The following is a 16,675-nucleotide window of genomic DNA, read 5'->3' as shown; positions in this document are numbered from 1 at the left end:
CGTGTGTGTTATTGCCACACACGCACATCCGCACACGCACGCACACACTTGTGTATGGGTGACTTCATCGTTGTTTAGAGACTAATAAAGGGGAGGAGGTGCATTCCATTCAATTGTGCAACATTTCAAAATAGGTCCAACTATCAGAAAAACAGGAATTATGAAAGTTTAACCTAAAACCTCTTGAAAACTTTCCTCTGAGTTCCCCTTACCGTAAGCTCCTCCTACTCAATATAAACAACGCCATGTTACATCTTTGCTGTTGGTTTTCCACATCACCTCAAGACGACTGAGTTGACCAGAAAAGGGGACATCATCAATGCACCAGATATGCTAAATGCTAGCCTGGTGAAATCAAAGTTGGCTTCTTGTTAGTCCACTACAGGGGTGAACACAAGCAGACTGAGGGACAGAGTCTGTGTTCTCTCCGCTAATGGGAATCATGAGGAGCATAAACACATCTCTCTGTGTGTGTGTGTGTGTGTGTGTGTGTGTGTGTGTGTGTGTGTGTGTGTGTGTGTGTGTGTGTGTGTGTGTGTGTGTGTGTGTGTGTGTGTGTGTGTGTGTGTGTGTGTGTGTGTGTGTGTGTGTGTGTGTGTGTGTGTGTGTATACAAGACAGCACGAAGTAACCATAATTAGATTTACAAGATGTCTTCTGCTACAGTTGGTACATACCAGATTATTATTTTTTAATGATATGGAATAAATTGGTTTCCATTTCAACCATTCTAAGTTTACCTGTCGTTCACGTCATTATGCCCAACCCACTCAGGAAATGTCACGGTATGCTTAATTTCCTGTTGCTGATAACATTCATCACCACTGGGATGCGTGTATGCTCATCTTGCGTGTGCGAGTTATGCTGTGGGAGAATGACTCACTTGGACGGATCCATAACCCTAACCCTAAACGCACTTGTAATACAAACATAATAACGACATATGCATGCCAAATAATCAACCAAAGCGTCAGTGAGGCGGTTTATAACCTGGGAGGGGGGGCAATGTTTTTCTTCACTATAAATTGCAAGATCTAATTCTTTGAATAAAACGTAAGGGTTTACGTGCAAAGAAACGCCATTTGTATGAGTATTTACAGTGTAAATAACGGTAATAGGTACATGTGGGGACACTCTTATGCAAATGAGTGAACGTGCGATAAAAAGGTGAGTTTATCTCGTGGGAGCCGAACTCCCCGCCCAACGCCGAGCTCACATTCCACAGATTCCCTCCCTAACCTCACCTGCCTCTTCACTCCTCCCTCCCTCTCACTCCTCTCTACCTCTCAATCCCTCGTGTCTCACCCCCTCCCTCTCACTCCCTCCTCTATCCCGTCGCTCCATGCTCCCTCTCACTCCTCTCTCCCTCTTCACTCCTCTCTCCACCTCACTCCTCTCTCCCCCTCACTCCTTCTCTCTAACTCTGCCTCCTTTTCCCCTTCTCAGTCCCCAAAGGGTGTTCCTCTACGACCATTCACGTAGAAAAAGTAGGACTATATATATATATAGGCCTATAGTCCTACTTTTATACATATACATATCAATGAATCTATACTCCTAGACTATAGACTGTGGAAATGCCCTCGTTTGTTCCCACAGCGAGCACTCCCGTGACCCGTTCCGTATGTCTGCAATTAGGTTTTCAATCTCCCCGGCGAAAGCGCTGACACAGCCGCGGAACGCCGCGAAAAGAGCCCCGAAGAAAGCACCAGAACCGGCCCAAGGTGTGCTGCAATGCATCGGTCCCACGGAACCACAGTGTCCCCGAAGAGTATCCACTGATGCGCGATACTTTTCACATGGCAGTGCTATCCACCAAAAAAAAGAGACCGCACACACTTCTCCGCTGTGCATGTGGAAACTTTACACGTAAGTTGATCGATTCCCCATTTTCGGGAAGAGATCCCTCATTTTAGTTTTTTTTTAGCTTTTCAGTTTTTTCTATAGTTCGCGGATAAAACAATAGTATAGTTCCGTACCTGGCGGAGGGTTGTTCTAGTGCTGGGCTAAGTTGTTGGGCTGGATCCCCATGAGAATTTGTAACTTCATAGGTAATCGTTCCCGTGGTTTAGTCCCATGCGTGTGGAGGAGGGAAGGTGTCCTCCATGGTCTCCGGAACAAGAAGACTCTCCGTGGCTCTGCACCCAAACTGGAGGAATACGAGCGTGAGTGACGTCAGGCTTTGGTGGGTTTTTTGCAGTGCTGGGTTCCTATTGGCTCCGTTGGGATACGAGGGCGTTTCCGTGTGAGTGGCATCGTCGAATGGACCAATGGCGAGGCGGTTATAGTTCCCTTGGTTACAAATGTTGTCGTTGACTGGACGCTTTAAAACCGCCACCACCACAAGGTAGGACGGTCAAATAGTCAATTAACTCAAACACTTTGCTCGTTAAAAGTGCTATTTTCAACGAATTAATAAGTATTCAAAAACTATCTAGCCTGCCAAGAGAAAATCCATTATTTATATGGTAGGTCTACTTCGTTTAGCGTGGTTGTTCAGCGATTTAACGAGAAATAGTGTCCACTTATTCTGTGAATGCGCAAAGATTGCATGCCAAAGAAGTGCAACATCATGTCTCATGTTCTCACTTGAATGATGGATGGATGAATGAAATATCACCAAAGCATTGCGTGTTTGACCACCATATATCAGCATCTTATCTGACACCGGGACTCATGGCCAGAAGAGTGAACCCCTCGAACAGTGAGATGGGACACTCAGTAGGCTATAAACCTGGAGTAGGCTATGATGGAGAGAGGGCGTCCTGGTAATCATGAGGAATATTAAGTGGTGTCATTAGAGGGCCATATAGCCCCGGTCCTTATCATCCTTTTCGCACAAGCAGCATACAATATTGATTAGGCAATGTACAGCATTATATTATGGCAGTCTTTAGTCAGGGAATTGGCTCTGCTCTGTTTTAAGCAGCGTTATGGTTGGATTGGTCAATAAATACAAGGATTAGTTACCACACAGACAGCGAGCAAGCAAGTAATAGCAAGAGTCAAATTCCCCCAAAACATTCACATAACTAGTGTGTTACTGTTGCTCTCAACAGACTTTCTCCCCATACCTCAACCGCTGCAGTAGGATGAGTGGAAGGGATCTGCGAGCCTTCATCACACACTGCAGAACACAAGATGGTGCAGGTCAGTTATGGGGTTGCATCTTAAATATCAGGATATGATAGCATATATATTATATACTTATCATCCAGACGTTGTTATATTGATATAGGGGTGATCAAAGCAATGCCCAGACGAGGGTGTGGGTCGGAGGTTGTGAGAGGCACAGTGTTGCGTATTCACCTGTCTCTTGGCGTCACAGCTGAACCACGGCAGCCAGAGCTGGCCATGGCTATAGTTAGCAGGAGCCGGACTCCTGTGTGTTTCTGGACACCACTCTCCAGCCAAGCTGAAAACATATTGATCACCTCATGCAGTTACAGCAAAGCACCCGACAGTTGTTAGAGGTGTTGTGTTAGTGGTTTGTTTTCATCGTGAGCTTTTTAAATTGAACTTGACGTCAGGAGTAAAAAAGGATTGCATTTTATTAAGAATGGCCAGGAATAATTAAAAATACATAACAGGAAAAAATAGCTACAATTCTAAAAACAAGTAAATACCAACCAATAAATAACAGTGGATGTGCAGTCAAATCATTAAGAAAATAACTAAATGAGCCACTTCATTTACTTTAGGCAAACATCTGGTCTGGAAGAGGGATGGTTCTGTCAGCAGCCGGTGCCAGCCCACAGAATACCAACGTCTGGAAGCCGCCCTGCAAGCAAGACGTCAAGAATCGGAAACCATCGCACAGAAGGTACTCTGAACCCCCGCCTGTGATCCATCTCCTACGCACGCTTGTAATGAAAACTTGAACCATTTCACAGGTCTGGTTCTGCGGATTCATAAATATGGAACAGGATGGAAATAACGATCAACCGCGCTGTAGTGATGGAGCCATCAGTGGTTTTCTACCAAGTTCACCCGATGCCTGTTGTTTACTTCTCAAAGCCCATTATCTGCCGGTCTTTGGGGAAATGGTCGATATTGACAGCTGATATTAAGGCTGTAAAAACATCTTGGCTGGTCTGACTCTGTCTGACCATAGACCTCTTTTCTCTCTGTCTCTCTTTCCTCTCTCCCCCCTCCTCTCTCCCCTCTCCTCTCTCCTCTCCCCTCTCTCCTCTTTCTCTCGTCTCTTGCAAAACACAAACAACCCAGGCCACACGAAACTCCATCGCAGTGTTAATAAGTGTCCTGTCTGCTGAGGAGACCGTGAGATCTCTCTTTAAAACGCTACCGAGTGGGATATTACCGCCGTGGAGTAGGAGATGAATATTCAGGAGGCTGAGCCGGGGGTCCTCTGCACTGTTTGAAGTTCATTCATTCCCTCCTCTTTGCATTTATACAAGTTCTTAGAAGTTATTGCGGGGGTTGGGAGAGATCAGGCCGGTAGTCCTCCGGTGTTTTAATTGGTAAACGGTTTATAGTATCTCATTACTGTTGCCAGTGGCCCGGTCCAATCCTGGCCCTTTCTTTCTCTCTCTCTCCCTGCATGGACTAGATAAGGGAGAGCTACGTTGGCGTGGGTTTGGTGCTGGGAGCAAGCCTGCAGAGGCATCTCCAAACGACCAGGGAGGGAGGAAGGGAGGGGAAGGAGGAGAGGAAGGAGGGGAGGAGGAGGAGGAGGAGGAGGGGAGGGACGATGGGGAGAGAGGAGGGAAGGGAGCAGAGGGGAGGATGGGAGGCAGAGGAGGAACGTTGGGGAGAGAGGAAAGGAGAGGTGATCAGGGAGGAGAGGGGAGGAGGGTAACGAGGGAGGAGAAGGGAGGGGAGGAGAGGATGGAGGGAGGGGAGGGTAGGAGGGCTTGCAGCCAGGAGAGAGAGGAGAGGAGGGAGAGCAAGGGAGGAGGGAGGAGGGGAGGGAAGTGAGGGGAGAGAGGAGAGGGGAGGGGAGGAGAGGAGGGGGGAGGGGATGGGACTCGATGGCAGCAGGGGGCCCCAGGTGTTCGAAACAAATCTGCTGTCTCCAGAGATGCTGGCTGCACAGTTGGATTGTAACAGCTAGAATCAGAATAAATGAGAATCAGGGTCTTTTGATTATGCACTTTGTGGGGGTTGTTCCATCCCTAGTGGGTTCCACTCCTAGCCGAAAGGTACTCGGTTTGATGCCCAATGTCCACTGCCTACCTGTAGGCAACCTAGAACAAAATGCCTGCAGCCTAACCCCTAGTTGTACATTAATGAGAATGGTGATAGGAGCGACCAGGTAATATCAATATGTTTTAGGGGCTTGTAGGAGAGGATGCCTCCGTTCTAACGAGAAGATTACCTCGCCCCTCTGAAACACAACAGGAACACTGAAGGTTGAATAGTCAACGAAACAAGAGATGGCATTAACGCCCTCAAGTAATAGCTTCCCCTGGTGTGTACCCTGACAGTATATCAACGATGTGTATGCATGATACATGCTGTGTTGATTGATAAAACCCACTCGGTTGTAGCCAGGGGAAGAAGCCGTTGGAAAATCACATGCAACCGCTTCCAGCCGGGTGGCGTTCCCGCAGCGTAATTGCAACTTAGGGGAAGATTTCTGATGTACAATTATCTGAGCTAGCGACCTGTGCAAACCCAGCTGATAGACAATTATGTGCTTTGCTGAATAGGGGAGCGGGATGCGCGGGATGTTCCCTGCATAATGAAAAAATGAAAAAGAGATGAGGTCACATGAAGACATGCAGTGACACCCTCACCTCCACCCCCACCCCTCAGCCCCCTCCTCCCCTATTCCTGACACCAACATGACAACATGTTCCACACGCGTGTTTCAACATCACACCGTTTACATTAACCGCATTTCCGTAACACCAGCCTGATGCTGTTTAACACCCCCCCTCCCCCCGTCACCCTCCCCCCAGCAATTAAGAAGGCTCATTCTAATATATGTTCAGGACAGAGCCATGGACAACGACAGAACCAAACCACCGGGTTTCAAGCGTTCCCCTGACGCCCTGAGAGACACAGCGGAAGCCGTGTCACCTTGACCATAAGATAAGACGACGACCTACTTAGTTCTGAGGGCGGGCGGGCTGGCCTGTCTCGTAAGCCCCCCCGCACCTTGCCCCCCTTATTCTACACTCCGTGTCCTTCATGTCTGTGTGTCCAGGCGTTTAGCACTGGGTAGAAAACGACCGGGTTTGATTCCCTGGTGGCCCTAACCCCTTCTTTGATGCCCTGCAAACCACCTTAATGATCTGAACTAAACATCAGTATTATTTCACTTCATTCCGAAGTCACTTTGGAGTCAAGGGACTACATGACTAGAATTGATCAGCTGGGTCTTTCCATCATATAGGTCAATGTACTATCCCATCCACCCCATCGGGAGAAATGTAGTAACACGTTCAATATAATTAGCATGAAATCCAAACATTAAAGTCTTATTGGTTTATTGGAGTGTACAACAAACCACCACCACCACCACCACCCTGCGTCCCCCCACATAGAACCCACCCACATAGACATGGAAACCAAACCTAAGGAAACCAATTGGAATGCAGCCAATTCCAGTGGTGGTGAATACTTGGATCTCTCAATGATGTTGTCTTTTTACTCCTCAGGTTCAGCAGACTCTGTCTGCAGCCAGGTCGTCCAAGGAGACGTCGCTGCTCCGACAACACAGACAGGTGTGGTCCCGGGAACACCTGAGGCTGAGGACAGGAGAGTAAGAACACACAATGCTATGAATATTATTATGATTGTTATTGTAAGCTCCTCCTAGGAATGGACAAGTCTGACACCCAAAGTGATTTACGAGCACTCTGCTTTCACCGTGAAGGTTTAGACACACACACACACACACACACACACACACACACGCGCACACACACACACACACACACACACACACACACACACACACACACACACACACACACACACACACACACACACACACACACACATATACACATACACATACATACACACACATATACACACACATACAAACATACACGCAAACAGAGGAGAGAGATGATTTTGGGGAAGAGGTGTGAGACCACCGTGGGGGGAGGGCAGAGACTCAGCAGGGGGTCCCCAACAGGACAGGGGCCCCCAGCAGGACAGGGGCCATGAAGGCACTGTCATGTGACAGTAAGGTAGTACACTACTATACTACCACTACTATACTACTACTACTACTAATACTATACTAGACGTACTACAACTATTCTACTACTACTTCTACTGGGCTTCTACTACTATACTACTATTATACTACTACTACTTCTACTACTGTGCTTCTACTACTATACTAGTACTACTACTGTGCTTCTACAACTATACTACTACCTCTGTGCTTCTACTACTATCCTACTACAACATCATCGTGTTGTTTCTCTCCTGTGCTGCAGGGAGGCGGCAGTTAGTGACCTGGAGGGTTTTGTGGCACAGCTCGGCTCGACCAATGAGCTTCAAGATCACGGCTCGACCAATGAGCTTCAAGAGCACGGTAAAATAGCTAACAGTGAAGTTTGAAACGTCAGCACAAAGATCCTAGTCCCTGTACATTATGTCACTGAGCACAGGGTGTGTGTTTGTGTGCATGCATGCGTGTCTGTGTGTTTGTGTGCGTGCGTGTGTGCGTGTGTGTGTGTGCCTTTGTACGTCAGGCCTGCATCTTGAGAGGGAGAGAGAGCTTTTCAAGATGGCCACAGTGGAGCCTGTTCTCCAGCTCCGAGACGACCTCCGCTTCAGGATGGATGAACTCCTCCTCCAGCGCCTGACTCTCCACCCCTCTGAAGGACTGCAGATACAGCAACAGGTGTCTGGACCACAGCAAACCTACGCCTGAGACCCTCTCTGCCATTGCACACAGCTTGTAAACGCTGCTAACCTTCAGAATCGTGTCATCCGAACTCAAGTTCGAAAACGGTGCTTGTTATTGCAATCATAAACGCATTATAGACATCATTTGGGGGGGATAGCCAGCCGGCAGTGCTTACACCAGTGAACCGAGTTCCTGGCTTGTGTCCTGTCAGTGTTTGCCAGCATTTTTATGAAGTTTCCTGCAATGAATGTCAGTGGCTCTCCCGTCGCCAACTGAAAAAAGACAGGGCGCTCTGCAGACCCAGCCAGAGTCGAGGTGATTCAGTCGTGAGTCGGTTCATCGTGTCCCTTGGGTCCCTGTAGCTCTGTCAGTGTTATTGACGCCCCCTTACCCCTGACAGTGGCCGCGTCACCCCCTAGGAACTTCAATCTGCCTTTAATGCCTAACATACTTTTTTTTGGAGGGGGCGAATCTTCTTGGCAACCATTTTGTTTGTCATGTGTCTGGCTTGGGCTTACTTATTCCCATGGTCACTCGCCCGTCCTCTCTCTCTCTCTCTCTCTCTCTCTCTCTCTCTCTCTCTCACTCTCACTCTCACACACAAACACACACATACACAACCGCACACACGCTCTCTCTTTCATTCCTCTAATTCTGGGCTCCCCACCTGAGTGCATCGCCACAATAGAGACCCCCCCCCACCACAGCTTCAACCCCCTCCTCTCCCTACAAACACACCCAGACACACACACACACACACACACACACACACACACACACACACACACACACACACACACACACACACACACACACACACACACACACACACACACACACACACACACACACACACACACACCCTTTTCTTTTCTGTTTGAGATGAGCTTGTTTCTTCTTTTCTCCCCAACTCCTCCTTCGGAATACCTTTCTTTCTTTCTTACATGGTCCGTTACGTTCTGCACAAGCTAGAACGTCCCTGTTGCTTCCAACCAGCTCCTGTACCTTAGAGATCCCCCAGGGAGCAGAACCCAGACCGGGGACCAAGGTGTGTGTATGTGGAGTATTTTGACACATGTACTCATGCTACCACTGGCTACTTGTTACCCTGAACACAGCATGAAATCGTTGTCATTACACTCTGGGACCCCCATAGTACTCGACTTATCAATATAATTTCAGTGAGTCACACATCCTGTTTGAGCATTTGGGTCAGATGAAGTGGTCCAATATGCTCCACTAAACCCCCCAGAACAACAGCTTGCTGTGGTTGTGTGTCAGTCACCGAAATGTGTTCTTTAATCACTCGTCATGTGCTGCAGAAACATTTGTATTGTCACCAAACATCTGCTGCTTGAAGCTCTCGGATCGCTTGCTGCTGTTTGCCTTTTTCTTTTAATTATGATTATTTTAAACCAATCTGTTCCATGTTCCCAGTCGGTATTGTGAATCTGCATAAATCTACTTAAGGCTTCGATATCGACCCTCCGCGTACCTCCAGGGTGAAACCTCTGTGTTGCTCGGCTGTTTTGAATCTTTAAACATTCCCGGCATCAGCACCGCAGAGAGAATGATTCTAATGGACGCTGTCGGATCGATGCCTCAGCGGCTAATAAATAAGCCATTAGAAACCAGGGTTGTACCTACCTGTCACGGGCTTGGGGATCGCTACTGACTGCTCATCTATAAGTGAGCGTCACGTTGAGAATCAGAGCGATTTGATATTGTGAATCATAGGCGTGATCTGTGACAATTACAACCCACACACACACACACACACACACACACACACACACACACACACACACACACACACACACACACACACACACACACACACACACACACACACACACACACACACACACACACACGCACGCACGGACAGACGCACACACACACACACACACACACACACACACACACACACACACACACACACACACACACACACACACACACACACACACACACACACACACACACACACACACACACGCACACACCCACCACAAAAAGTGTCTAGACCCCTTGATGTGTGCCCACTGCCCACCAATCTGGGAGCCGTGACCAAGGTGGCACGAAAAGAAACACAATTACAAGGTTGAAACAAGCGTTTCATTGTTGACCATTTCTCCAAGCCAAGGACCGTGATATTTCACGTGAAGTGTGCGTGGTACATTTCCCGGCAGGTCCCGGATCGCGGCACTACGTTCTCCGCTGTCTGACAGAAGGTCAGACCACGTAGCCGGCAGGATCCTCTATGCTACATCCCATGACTGTGCTGACATTTTTTCCGCTCCTTAATCTCCTTTATCTGCTCACCCGCAGGTGAACCTGGTGAAGCAGCAGCAGGGGGCGGTCACGGGAAGGCTGCGTGCTGAGCTGCTGGCGTTGGAGGAGGAGGTGGCAGCCCTAGGCCTGGAGGTAGGAAGTCCACGTAGCTCTGCACTGTAGCCCCTAGTCCCTACCGGCTCCTTACTGACCTTTCCCTGGACTGTTTAACCCCTACCTGTCCTTAATGACCTGTCTTTGTACTGTCTAGCCCCTACCTGCTCCCTACTGACCTTTCTCTACTGTCCAACCCCTACCTGCTCTTTACTGACCCTTCTCTGTACTGTCCAACCCCTACCTGCTCCTTGATGAACTGTCTCTGTACTGTCAAGCCCTACCTGCTCCTTACTGACCTTTCTCTGTAGTGTCCAACCCCTACCTGCTCCTTGATGAACTGTCTCTGTACTGTCAAGCCCTACCTGCTCCTTACTGACCTTTCTCTGTACAGTCTAACGACCCCTACCTACTCTTTAAGGGCATGTAACTGAATTCCCTTTATCTATCTTTAGAAAATGATATATAATTATGAAAATATATATTTCACAAATTATTATGATTATGAGAATCAGCATCTCTTTGTCTAACTTCTCCCGTCTCTGTATGCATACGACTGCCCCAACCCCAAGGACTGTGTGGCGTGTGGGTCTGAGGCGGACCCAGAGCCCGTTCCAGGGGAGGTGCTGGAGGCAGACTGTCCCTACCCTGAGCTGAAGCTCTCCGTGCTGCAGAGCTTTCAGACACTGGCGGAGAGCTACCAGTCCAGGCAGCGCGGCATCAGGGAGCGTCTGGGGGGCATGGACAGGTAACCCACGGTCCCTTTAGCGTTAGGACAGACTGCAGGACTTATGTGGAAGATGGCAGCGTTATTTTGGTTTTGCAGCGTTTAAACCAGCGGATGTCACAAAGGGAGTCTTTATTCATGAACATGCCATCCTTTTTGATTGCAAAAATTAAGAAACCTATGTTGAGATCCAATCCTTCATTGGTCTAATCCACCCTCCTCCCCCACCCCTTCAACCAGTCAGCCCAGAAACAATAGGAGGTTGATTACATAAATGTTAATGGCATCATTTCGTGTGTGTGGAATTTATTGTCTTCTGTTTCTCTCTTTTTGATCCTTGCTTAGCTGAGTTTACATAATTTGCAGAAGCGCGCAGACAGTCTGTCATTCCCTTGGTGTACAGACGGCCCGTCCTGTTTGGTGTTGTTGTTTTGGTGTTTGTAGTGGGAAGTGAACCCCTACGCAATTCGACTGTAAACAGGATTAACATACACACTACTAATATCATCATTTGTAAACAGGAATTAAATAAGCGTGCAGAACCTTAACCAATATCACTTATAATACGTGTGTTTCCTACTGTTAGTCTTAGGTTTCTTAATTCAAATGACCAACATGTTAGTGAATCAACCCTCCAATAGGGGGCAGGGGAGTCCAGTGGTCACAGTGTTTGACTCCCAGCGGAAAGGTTGCGGATTCGATCTCCAAATGTCTGTGATCCTTGAGTCAAGATCCTCCAACACCTACCTTCTCCTGAATGAGTTGTCTCTGCACAGTCTAACCCCTACCTGCTCCTTAATTACCTATCTCTGCACAGTTGAACCCCTACCTGCTCCTGAATGGCCTGTCTCTGTGCTGTCTAACCCCTACCTGCTCCGAAATGACCTATCTCTGCACTGTCTAACCCCTACCTGCTCCTGAATGACCTGTCTCTGTACTGTCTCACCCCTACCTGTTCCTGAAGGACCTGTCTCTGTGCTGTCCAACCCCTACCTGCTCCTAAATGACCTGTCTCTGTACTGTCCAAACCCTACCAGCTCTGAAATGACCGGTCACTATATTCACTGGAAGTGTCTGCTAAATAACTAAGTGGCTTTACGTAGATTGGTGTCAGGTTTTGTGTTGTTGTGTTGTCACTCTACATTGCCATGGCGATACTCCAGTCCTCTCCAGTCTGCAGCTGATCTTCTGTCCCGGGATCTGTTCCAGGTGTTGCGGCTGGTCTGCCAGTGACCACCTCTGCTTCCAGTGGACAGTGGGTCAATACGCGCCGGACCCGCCCAACCACAGGGCTCTCTGCGCAGACATGCTGCTCCGACTCCTCCCACACAGAAACCGCCAAGACCTGGTCAGTACCTAGGTACACCGGGAGACACAACAACGTGCCCAGTGGAAGTTGTTGCTGTTGTGGTTGTTTGGGTGTGTGTTGGAATGGTGGCTGGAGGGGTTCTGTGCGCATCGGCTTCTGTTGTCTCTCACTAAACGAAACGAAAATAATTGATCTCCCTGCACTCAATGATGCCTGCAGGTGAATCTAAAACATGGATGAACACGGCGAATGTACCTACACACACACGTACATACACACGTACACACACACACAGATGCAAACACATAGGTGCGCACGTGCATACACACACACGCACATAAACATACACACACACACACAGATGCATACACATACATCAGTGCGTACAAACACACACACACACACACATACACACATACACACGTACATACATGCTCCCATCTACACACGCTAACACACACAAACACAGATGTCGTTCCCAGCAGGCTGCAGGATCTGCGGTGTCACCTCACTCACACCGCTGTCTAGCATCACCATGACAACCGCAGGGGGCTCTCTCCATCTCTCCCTCTCTCTCTCTCTCGTCCCCTGGTCGCCATCATCACTTATCCTCTTCTCTTGCCCAGAGGCCCATCCTTCCATCAGGGGCAGCTTGATGCTGCGTGCAAGAGGCCTCTTCAGGTTGCCGGTGTTTCATCAAACACCTCTTTTCTAGCTGAGCTGTCTTCTAGCGGACCCTCCGAGTCAACAGAATGCAGGGCACCTCCTCTATGTCTCAGATTTGTCTTATTAAGGCGCACTTCCCATCGCTGGAGACGGACACAAACTCAACTGGAACTGCAGGCTCCTCTTCATGAAGGAAGCATCCTGAATATAGAGTACTTATTATATTACAGCGATAAGGTTGCTACCCGTCTATCTGTCCGTCTCTATCTGTCCAGCTTTAGTATCTGAATAAAGAAAGTGACTCTTCCTCTTTAGCCGTGTGAGAGTGAAAACAGAGAGGAGGGCGACCCGACGGAGCGACTGAAGGGTTTATCCGGTCGGGCCATTTTCAAAGCTGCGGTTGTTTGTTTTTTGTTTTTCTCAATAATCTTCTTTTTTCTTTGCACTCGCCATAAACATTCCTCCTAGTGTTTGGTGGAGGTCCCAGGGAACAAACAGAAATGGGTCTCTTTAAAAACCCTTAGAGCCCATCCCTGATGCTTTGATGGTGCAGAGTGCAGACGCACACCGCCCGTCCTTTCTAACACTTCCCACCGCACCGCGTTCACATTGTTCTTGGTATAATTGCTGCTTTTGTGAAATATTTCTCTCTTCGTTGTGTCTCCTTAAACCTGCTGGGCTAAAACTCAACCAGAGAGGTCAGGTGCTTCATTCATTTTTCAAACTGTATCTTCTTATTAAACTGGAGGATGCTGTTTTCTGACCTCCTTTATGCCCAGTTAATGTCTTCTTCTGTTTGAATAACACTGTTGTATTTAGCATCATGACCCCCCCCCCCCCCCCCCCCCCAGTGAGTCACATTATCACTGCAGAAACTGCGCTCCTCCAACAGCCAAATAACCCTGCTGAAATGTGGACTCCTCTCAGCTGACATCATACAATTTACCTCTAATTACCGTCGTCGTTTTGCGCGGTCTTGCGCTCCTCCAAAAGGCTAGTGCGCCCCCTGCTGACGGAGTACGTTAATAATCGATTCTAATTATCCAGCGATGAGCTCATCACGAGCCAATCTGCTGAAGGTCAGCGAGTTTCCACGAGGATTCAATAGGAAAAGGTTCCTGAATGTTCCCCTGGTGGAACCAAGTTCATTCAAAGCTTTTTTCTCTTCTGTTTAACCGGCAGGAGGAGGAAGAAATTTAAACGTTCAGTCTTAATGCACCCCACATTTGGAGGGGGGAAGAGGTGAATCGACAGAAGCCAGGCTAATGGTGTCATGCTGTTTCACGGGCACACCTGCCTCTCACGTGCACACCTGCCTCTCATCTGCCTGGCATTCTCGCAGGCATGCGCGCCCCATGCACAGGGAGGCATGAAAACAGTGCTTGCACAGATACATGGTTGGAAAAGTGAACAAAAACCCTTTCCATGCTCTCCCACGTGCACACCTCTCCCACGTGCACACGAGAAGCGAGGAAGAGGAGGAGGGTGAGGAAGCACAGAGGACAGATCTTCGTCAAGTTCTCAAGTCGTGCCTCGCTGCCTCCGATGCTTCTGCTCCTCTTCTCTCCGCGGCCTGTCAGTTCCCCCCCCCCCCCCCCCCACACACACAGCCAGTCAGCCTCATCCCTGCAGTCAGCCCCCACCACCCCCCCCCACCTGCCCATCAGTCATCCGCCTCAGGTCTCCCCACCACCAGTTAGCTGCTATTAGCCCACAGATTAATATCATTCCCCGCGTTCCAATAAGGCATCCCAGGCCAGTGGTAGTGCGTCCACGAGGGGAGCTGACATGATGATGAATAGCTACGGAGGGGGGGTTGGGTTGGGGGGGGGGGGGGTTCCTGCAGTCATGTGATGAGACAGGCCCTGCTTCCCACACTGGTCGCCTTCCACGCGCGTGACACGCGCGTGGAAGGCGACCTGTGTGGGAAGCAGGGCCTTTCCATCGACAAGCGTGGCTTTGTTGTGTGATTGGGAGGGTGGTCTCTCTGCTGTACGTGCTGCCGACCGCAGAGTGTCTGCCGCGTTCGATTCTCCCCAAAACAAATAACACATGTCTGCGGTATAATTGGGCTCCTCTATCATTTCCCAAACTGATTAGCATCGCCCACGTAGCACCGAGTGCCACGCCTCCATTCATCTGTGTGTGTGTGTGTGTGTGTGTGTGTGTGTGTGTGTGTGTGTGTGTGTGTGTGTATGTGTGTGTGTGTGTGTGTGTGTGTGCGTGCGTGTGCGTGCGTGCGCGTGTCGTTGTGAAGATGGATCACGAGCGCGCATGGGACTGGCTCTGCTTCAGCCAGGCCCAGCTGCGGGCGCTGGCCCAGGCGCGGCAGCGCGACCGGGGGGAGCTGCTGGCCCGGGCCCTGGTCACCCTGGAGGAGGCCCGGCTCGCCCACCAGGAGGAGCTGCTCCTCCACCGGGAGCGCCGGCTCCAGCTGGACACCTGCAACCAGCTCAGGGACAAGGTGAGAGGGGCTTCACCTGGTGCTGGTGGTGGTGGTGGTGGTGGTGGTGGTGGTGGTGGTGGTGGTGGTGGTGGTGGTGGTGGTGGTGGCGGTGGTGGTGGTGGTGGGGGTGGCGGTGGTGGTGGTGGTGGTGGTGGTGGTGGTGGTGGCGGTGGTGGTGGCGGTGGTGGGGGTGGCGGTGGTGGTGGTTGATGGGGTTATGGCAGTGGTGGTGGTGGTGGTGGCGCTGGTGGTGGTGGTGGTGGTGGTTGATGGGGTTATGGTGGTGGTGGTGGTGGTTGATGGGGTTATGGTGGTGGTGGTGGTGGTGGTGGTGGTGGTTGATGGGGTTATGGTGGTGGTGGTGGTGGTGGTGGTGGTTGATGGGGTGGTGGTGGTGGTGGTGGTGGTGGTGGTTGATGGGGTTATGGTGGTGGTGGTGGTGGTGGTGGTGGTGGTGGTGGTGGTGGTGGTTGATGGGGTTATTGTGGTGGTGGTGGTGGTGGTGGTGGTGGTGGTGGTGGTGGTGGTGGTGTTGGTGGTGGTGGTGGTGGTGGTGGTGGTGGTTGATGGGGTTATTGTGGTGGTGGTGGTGTTGGTGGTGGTGGTGGTGGTGGTGGTTGATGGGGTTATGGTGGTGGTGGTGGTGGTGGTGGTTGATGGGGTTATGGTGGTGGTGGTGGTGGTGGTTGATGGGGTTATGGTGGTGGTGGTGGTGGTGGTTAATGGGGTTATGGTGGTGGTGGTAGTGGTGGTTGATGGGGTTATGGGGGTGGTGGTGGTGGTGTTGGTGGTGGTGGTGGTGGTGGTGGTGGTTGATGGGGTTATGGGGGTGGTGGTGGTGGTGGTGGTTGATGGGGTTATGGTGGTGGTGGTGGTGGTGGTGGTGGTGGTGGTTGATGGGGTTATTGTGGTGGTGGTGGTGGTGGTGGTGGTGGTGGTGGTGGTGGTGGTGGTGGTGGTGGTGGTGGTTGATGGGGTTATGGTGGTGGTGGTGGTGGTGGTTGATGGGGTTATGGTGGTGGTGGTGGTGGTGGTGGTGGTGGTGGTGGTGGTTAATGGGGTTATGGTGGTGGTGGTAGTGGTGGTTGATGGGGTTATGGGGGTGGTGGTGATAGAGGTGGAGATGCTGGTGGTAGATAGAGGTGGTGTCGGTTTATGCTGGTGTTAGTGTCGTGCTGGGGGTGGCCACAGAGCTGAGGGTGATGGTGATGATGTAGGCGCTGGTGGTGGTGGTGGTGGTTAATGTGGTGATGGTGGTGGTGGTGGTGAAGTCCAATACCCAGTGAATGGCAGGTGAAGGCCA

The 16,675-nt window shown here is 50.1% G+C and overlaps 1 protein-coding gene across 2 annotated transcripts in view; it reads left to right on the top strand.

Annotated features, from left to right (window-relative positions):
* Window positions 1-1,057: 1,057 nt before the first annotated feature.
* Window positions 1,058-16,675, top strand: part of LOC132448643 (coiled-coil domain-containing protein 148-like) — a 24,518-nt gene continuing 8,900 nt past the window's right edge. The window contains exons 1-10 of one of the 2 annotated variants that reach the window (XM_060040094.1): window positions 1,058-2,164; window positions 3,059-3,149; window positions 3,701-3,822; window positions 6,626-6,729; window positions 7,421-7,518; window positions 7,679-7,830; window positions 10,168-10,263; window positions 10,797-10,972; window positions 12,161-12,299; window positions 15,184-15,390. In XM_060040094.1, the coding sequence (XP_059896077.1) occupies window positions 2,105-2,164; window positions 3,059-3,149; window positions 3,701-3,822; window positions 6,626-6,729; window positions 7,421-7,518; window positions 7,679-7,830; window positions 10,168-10,263; window positions 10,797-10,972; window positions 12,161-12,299; window positions 15,184-15,390 (1,245 nt within the window). In that variant the 5' untranslated portion in view covers window positions 1,058-2,104. Of the gene's footprint in view, window positions 2,165-2,339; window positions 2,468-3,058; window positions 3,150-3,700; window positions 3,823-6,625; window positions 6,730-7,420; window positions 7,519-7,678; window positions 7,831-10,167; window positions 10,264-10,796; window positions 10,973-12,160; window positions 12,300-15,183; window positions 15,391-16,675 lie in introns of those variants that run through there. The other variant, XM_060040095.1, reaches the window with a different exon arrangement.

This window comes from Gadus macrocephalus, chromosome 20 (genome assembly GCF_031168955.1).
Source record: "Gadus macrocephalus chromosome 20, ASM3116895v1".
In the NCBI taxonomy this organism is placed as follows: Eukaryota; Metazoa; Chordata; class Actinopteri; order Gadiformes; family Gadidae; genus Gadus; species Gadus macrocephalus.
This window is presented reverse-complemented; position numbering and strand designations above follow the sequence as displayed.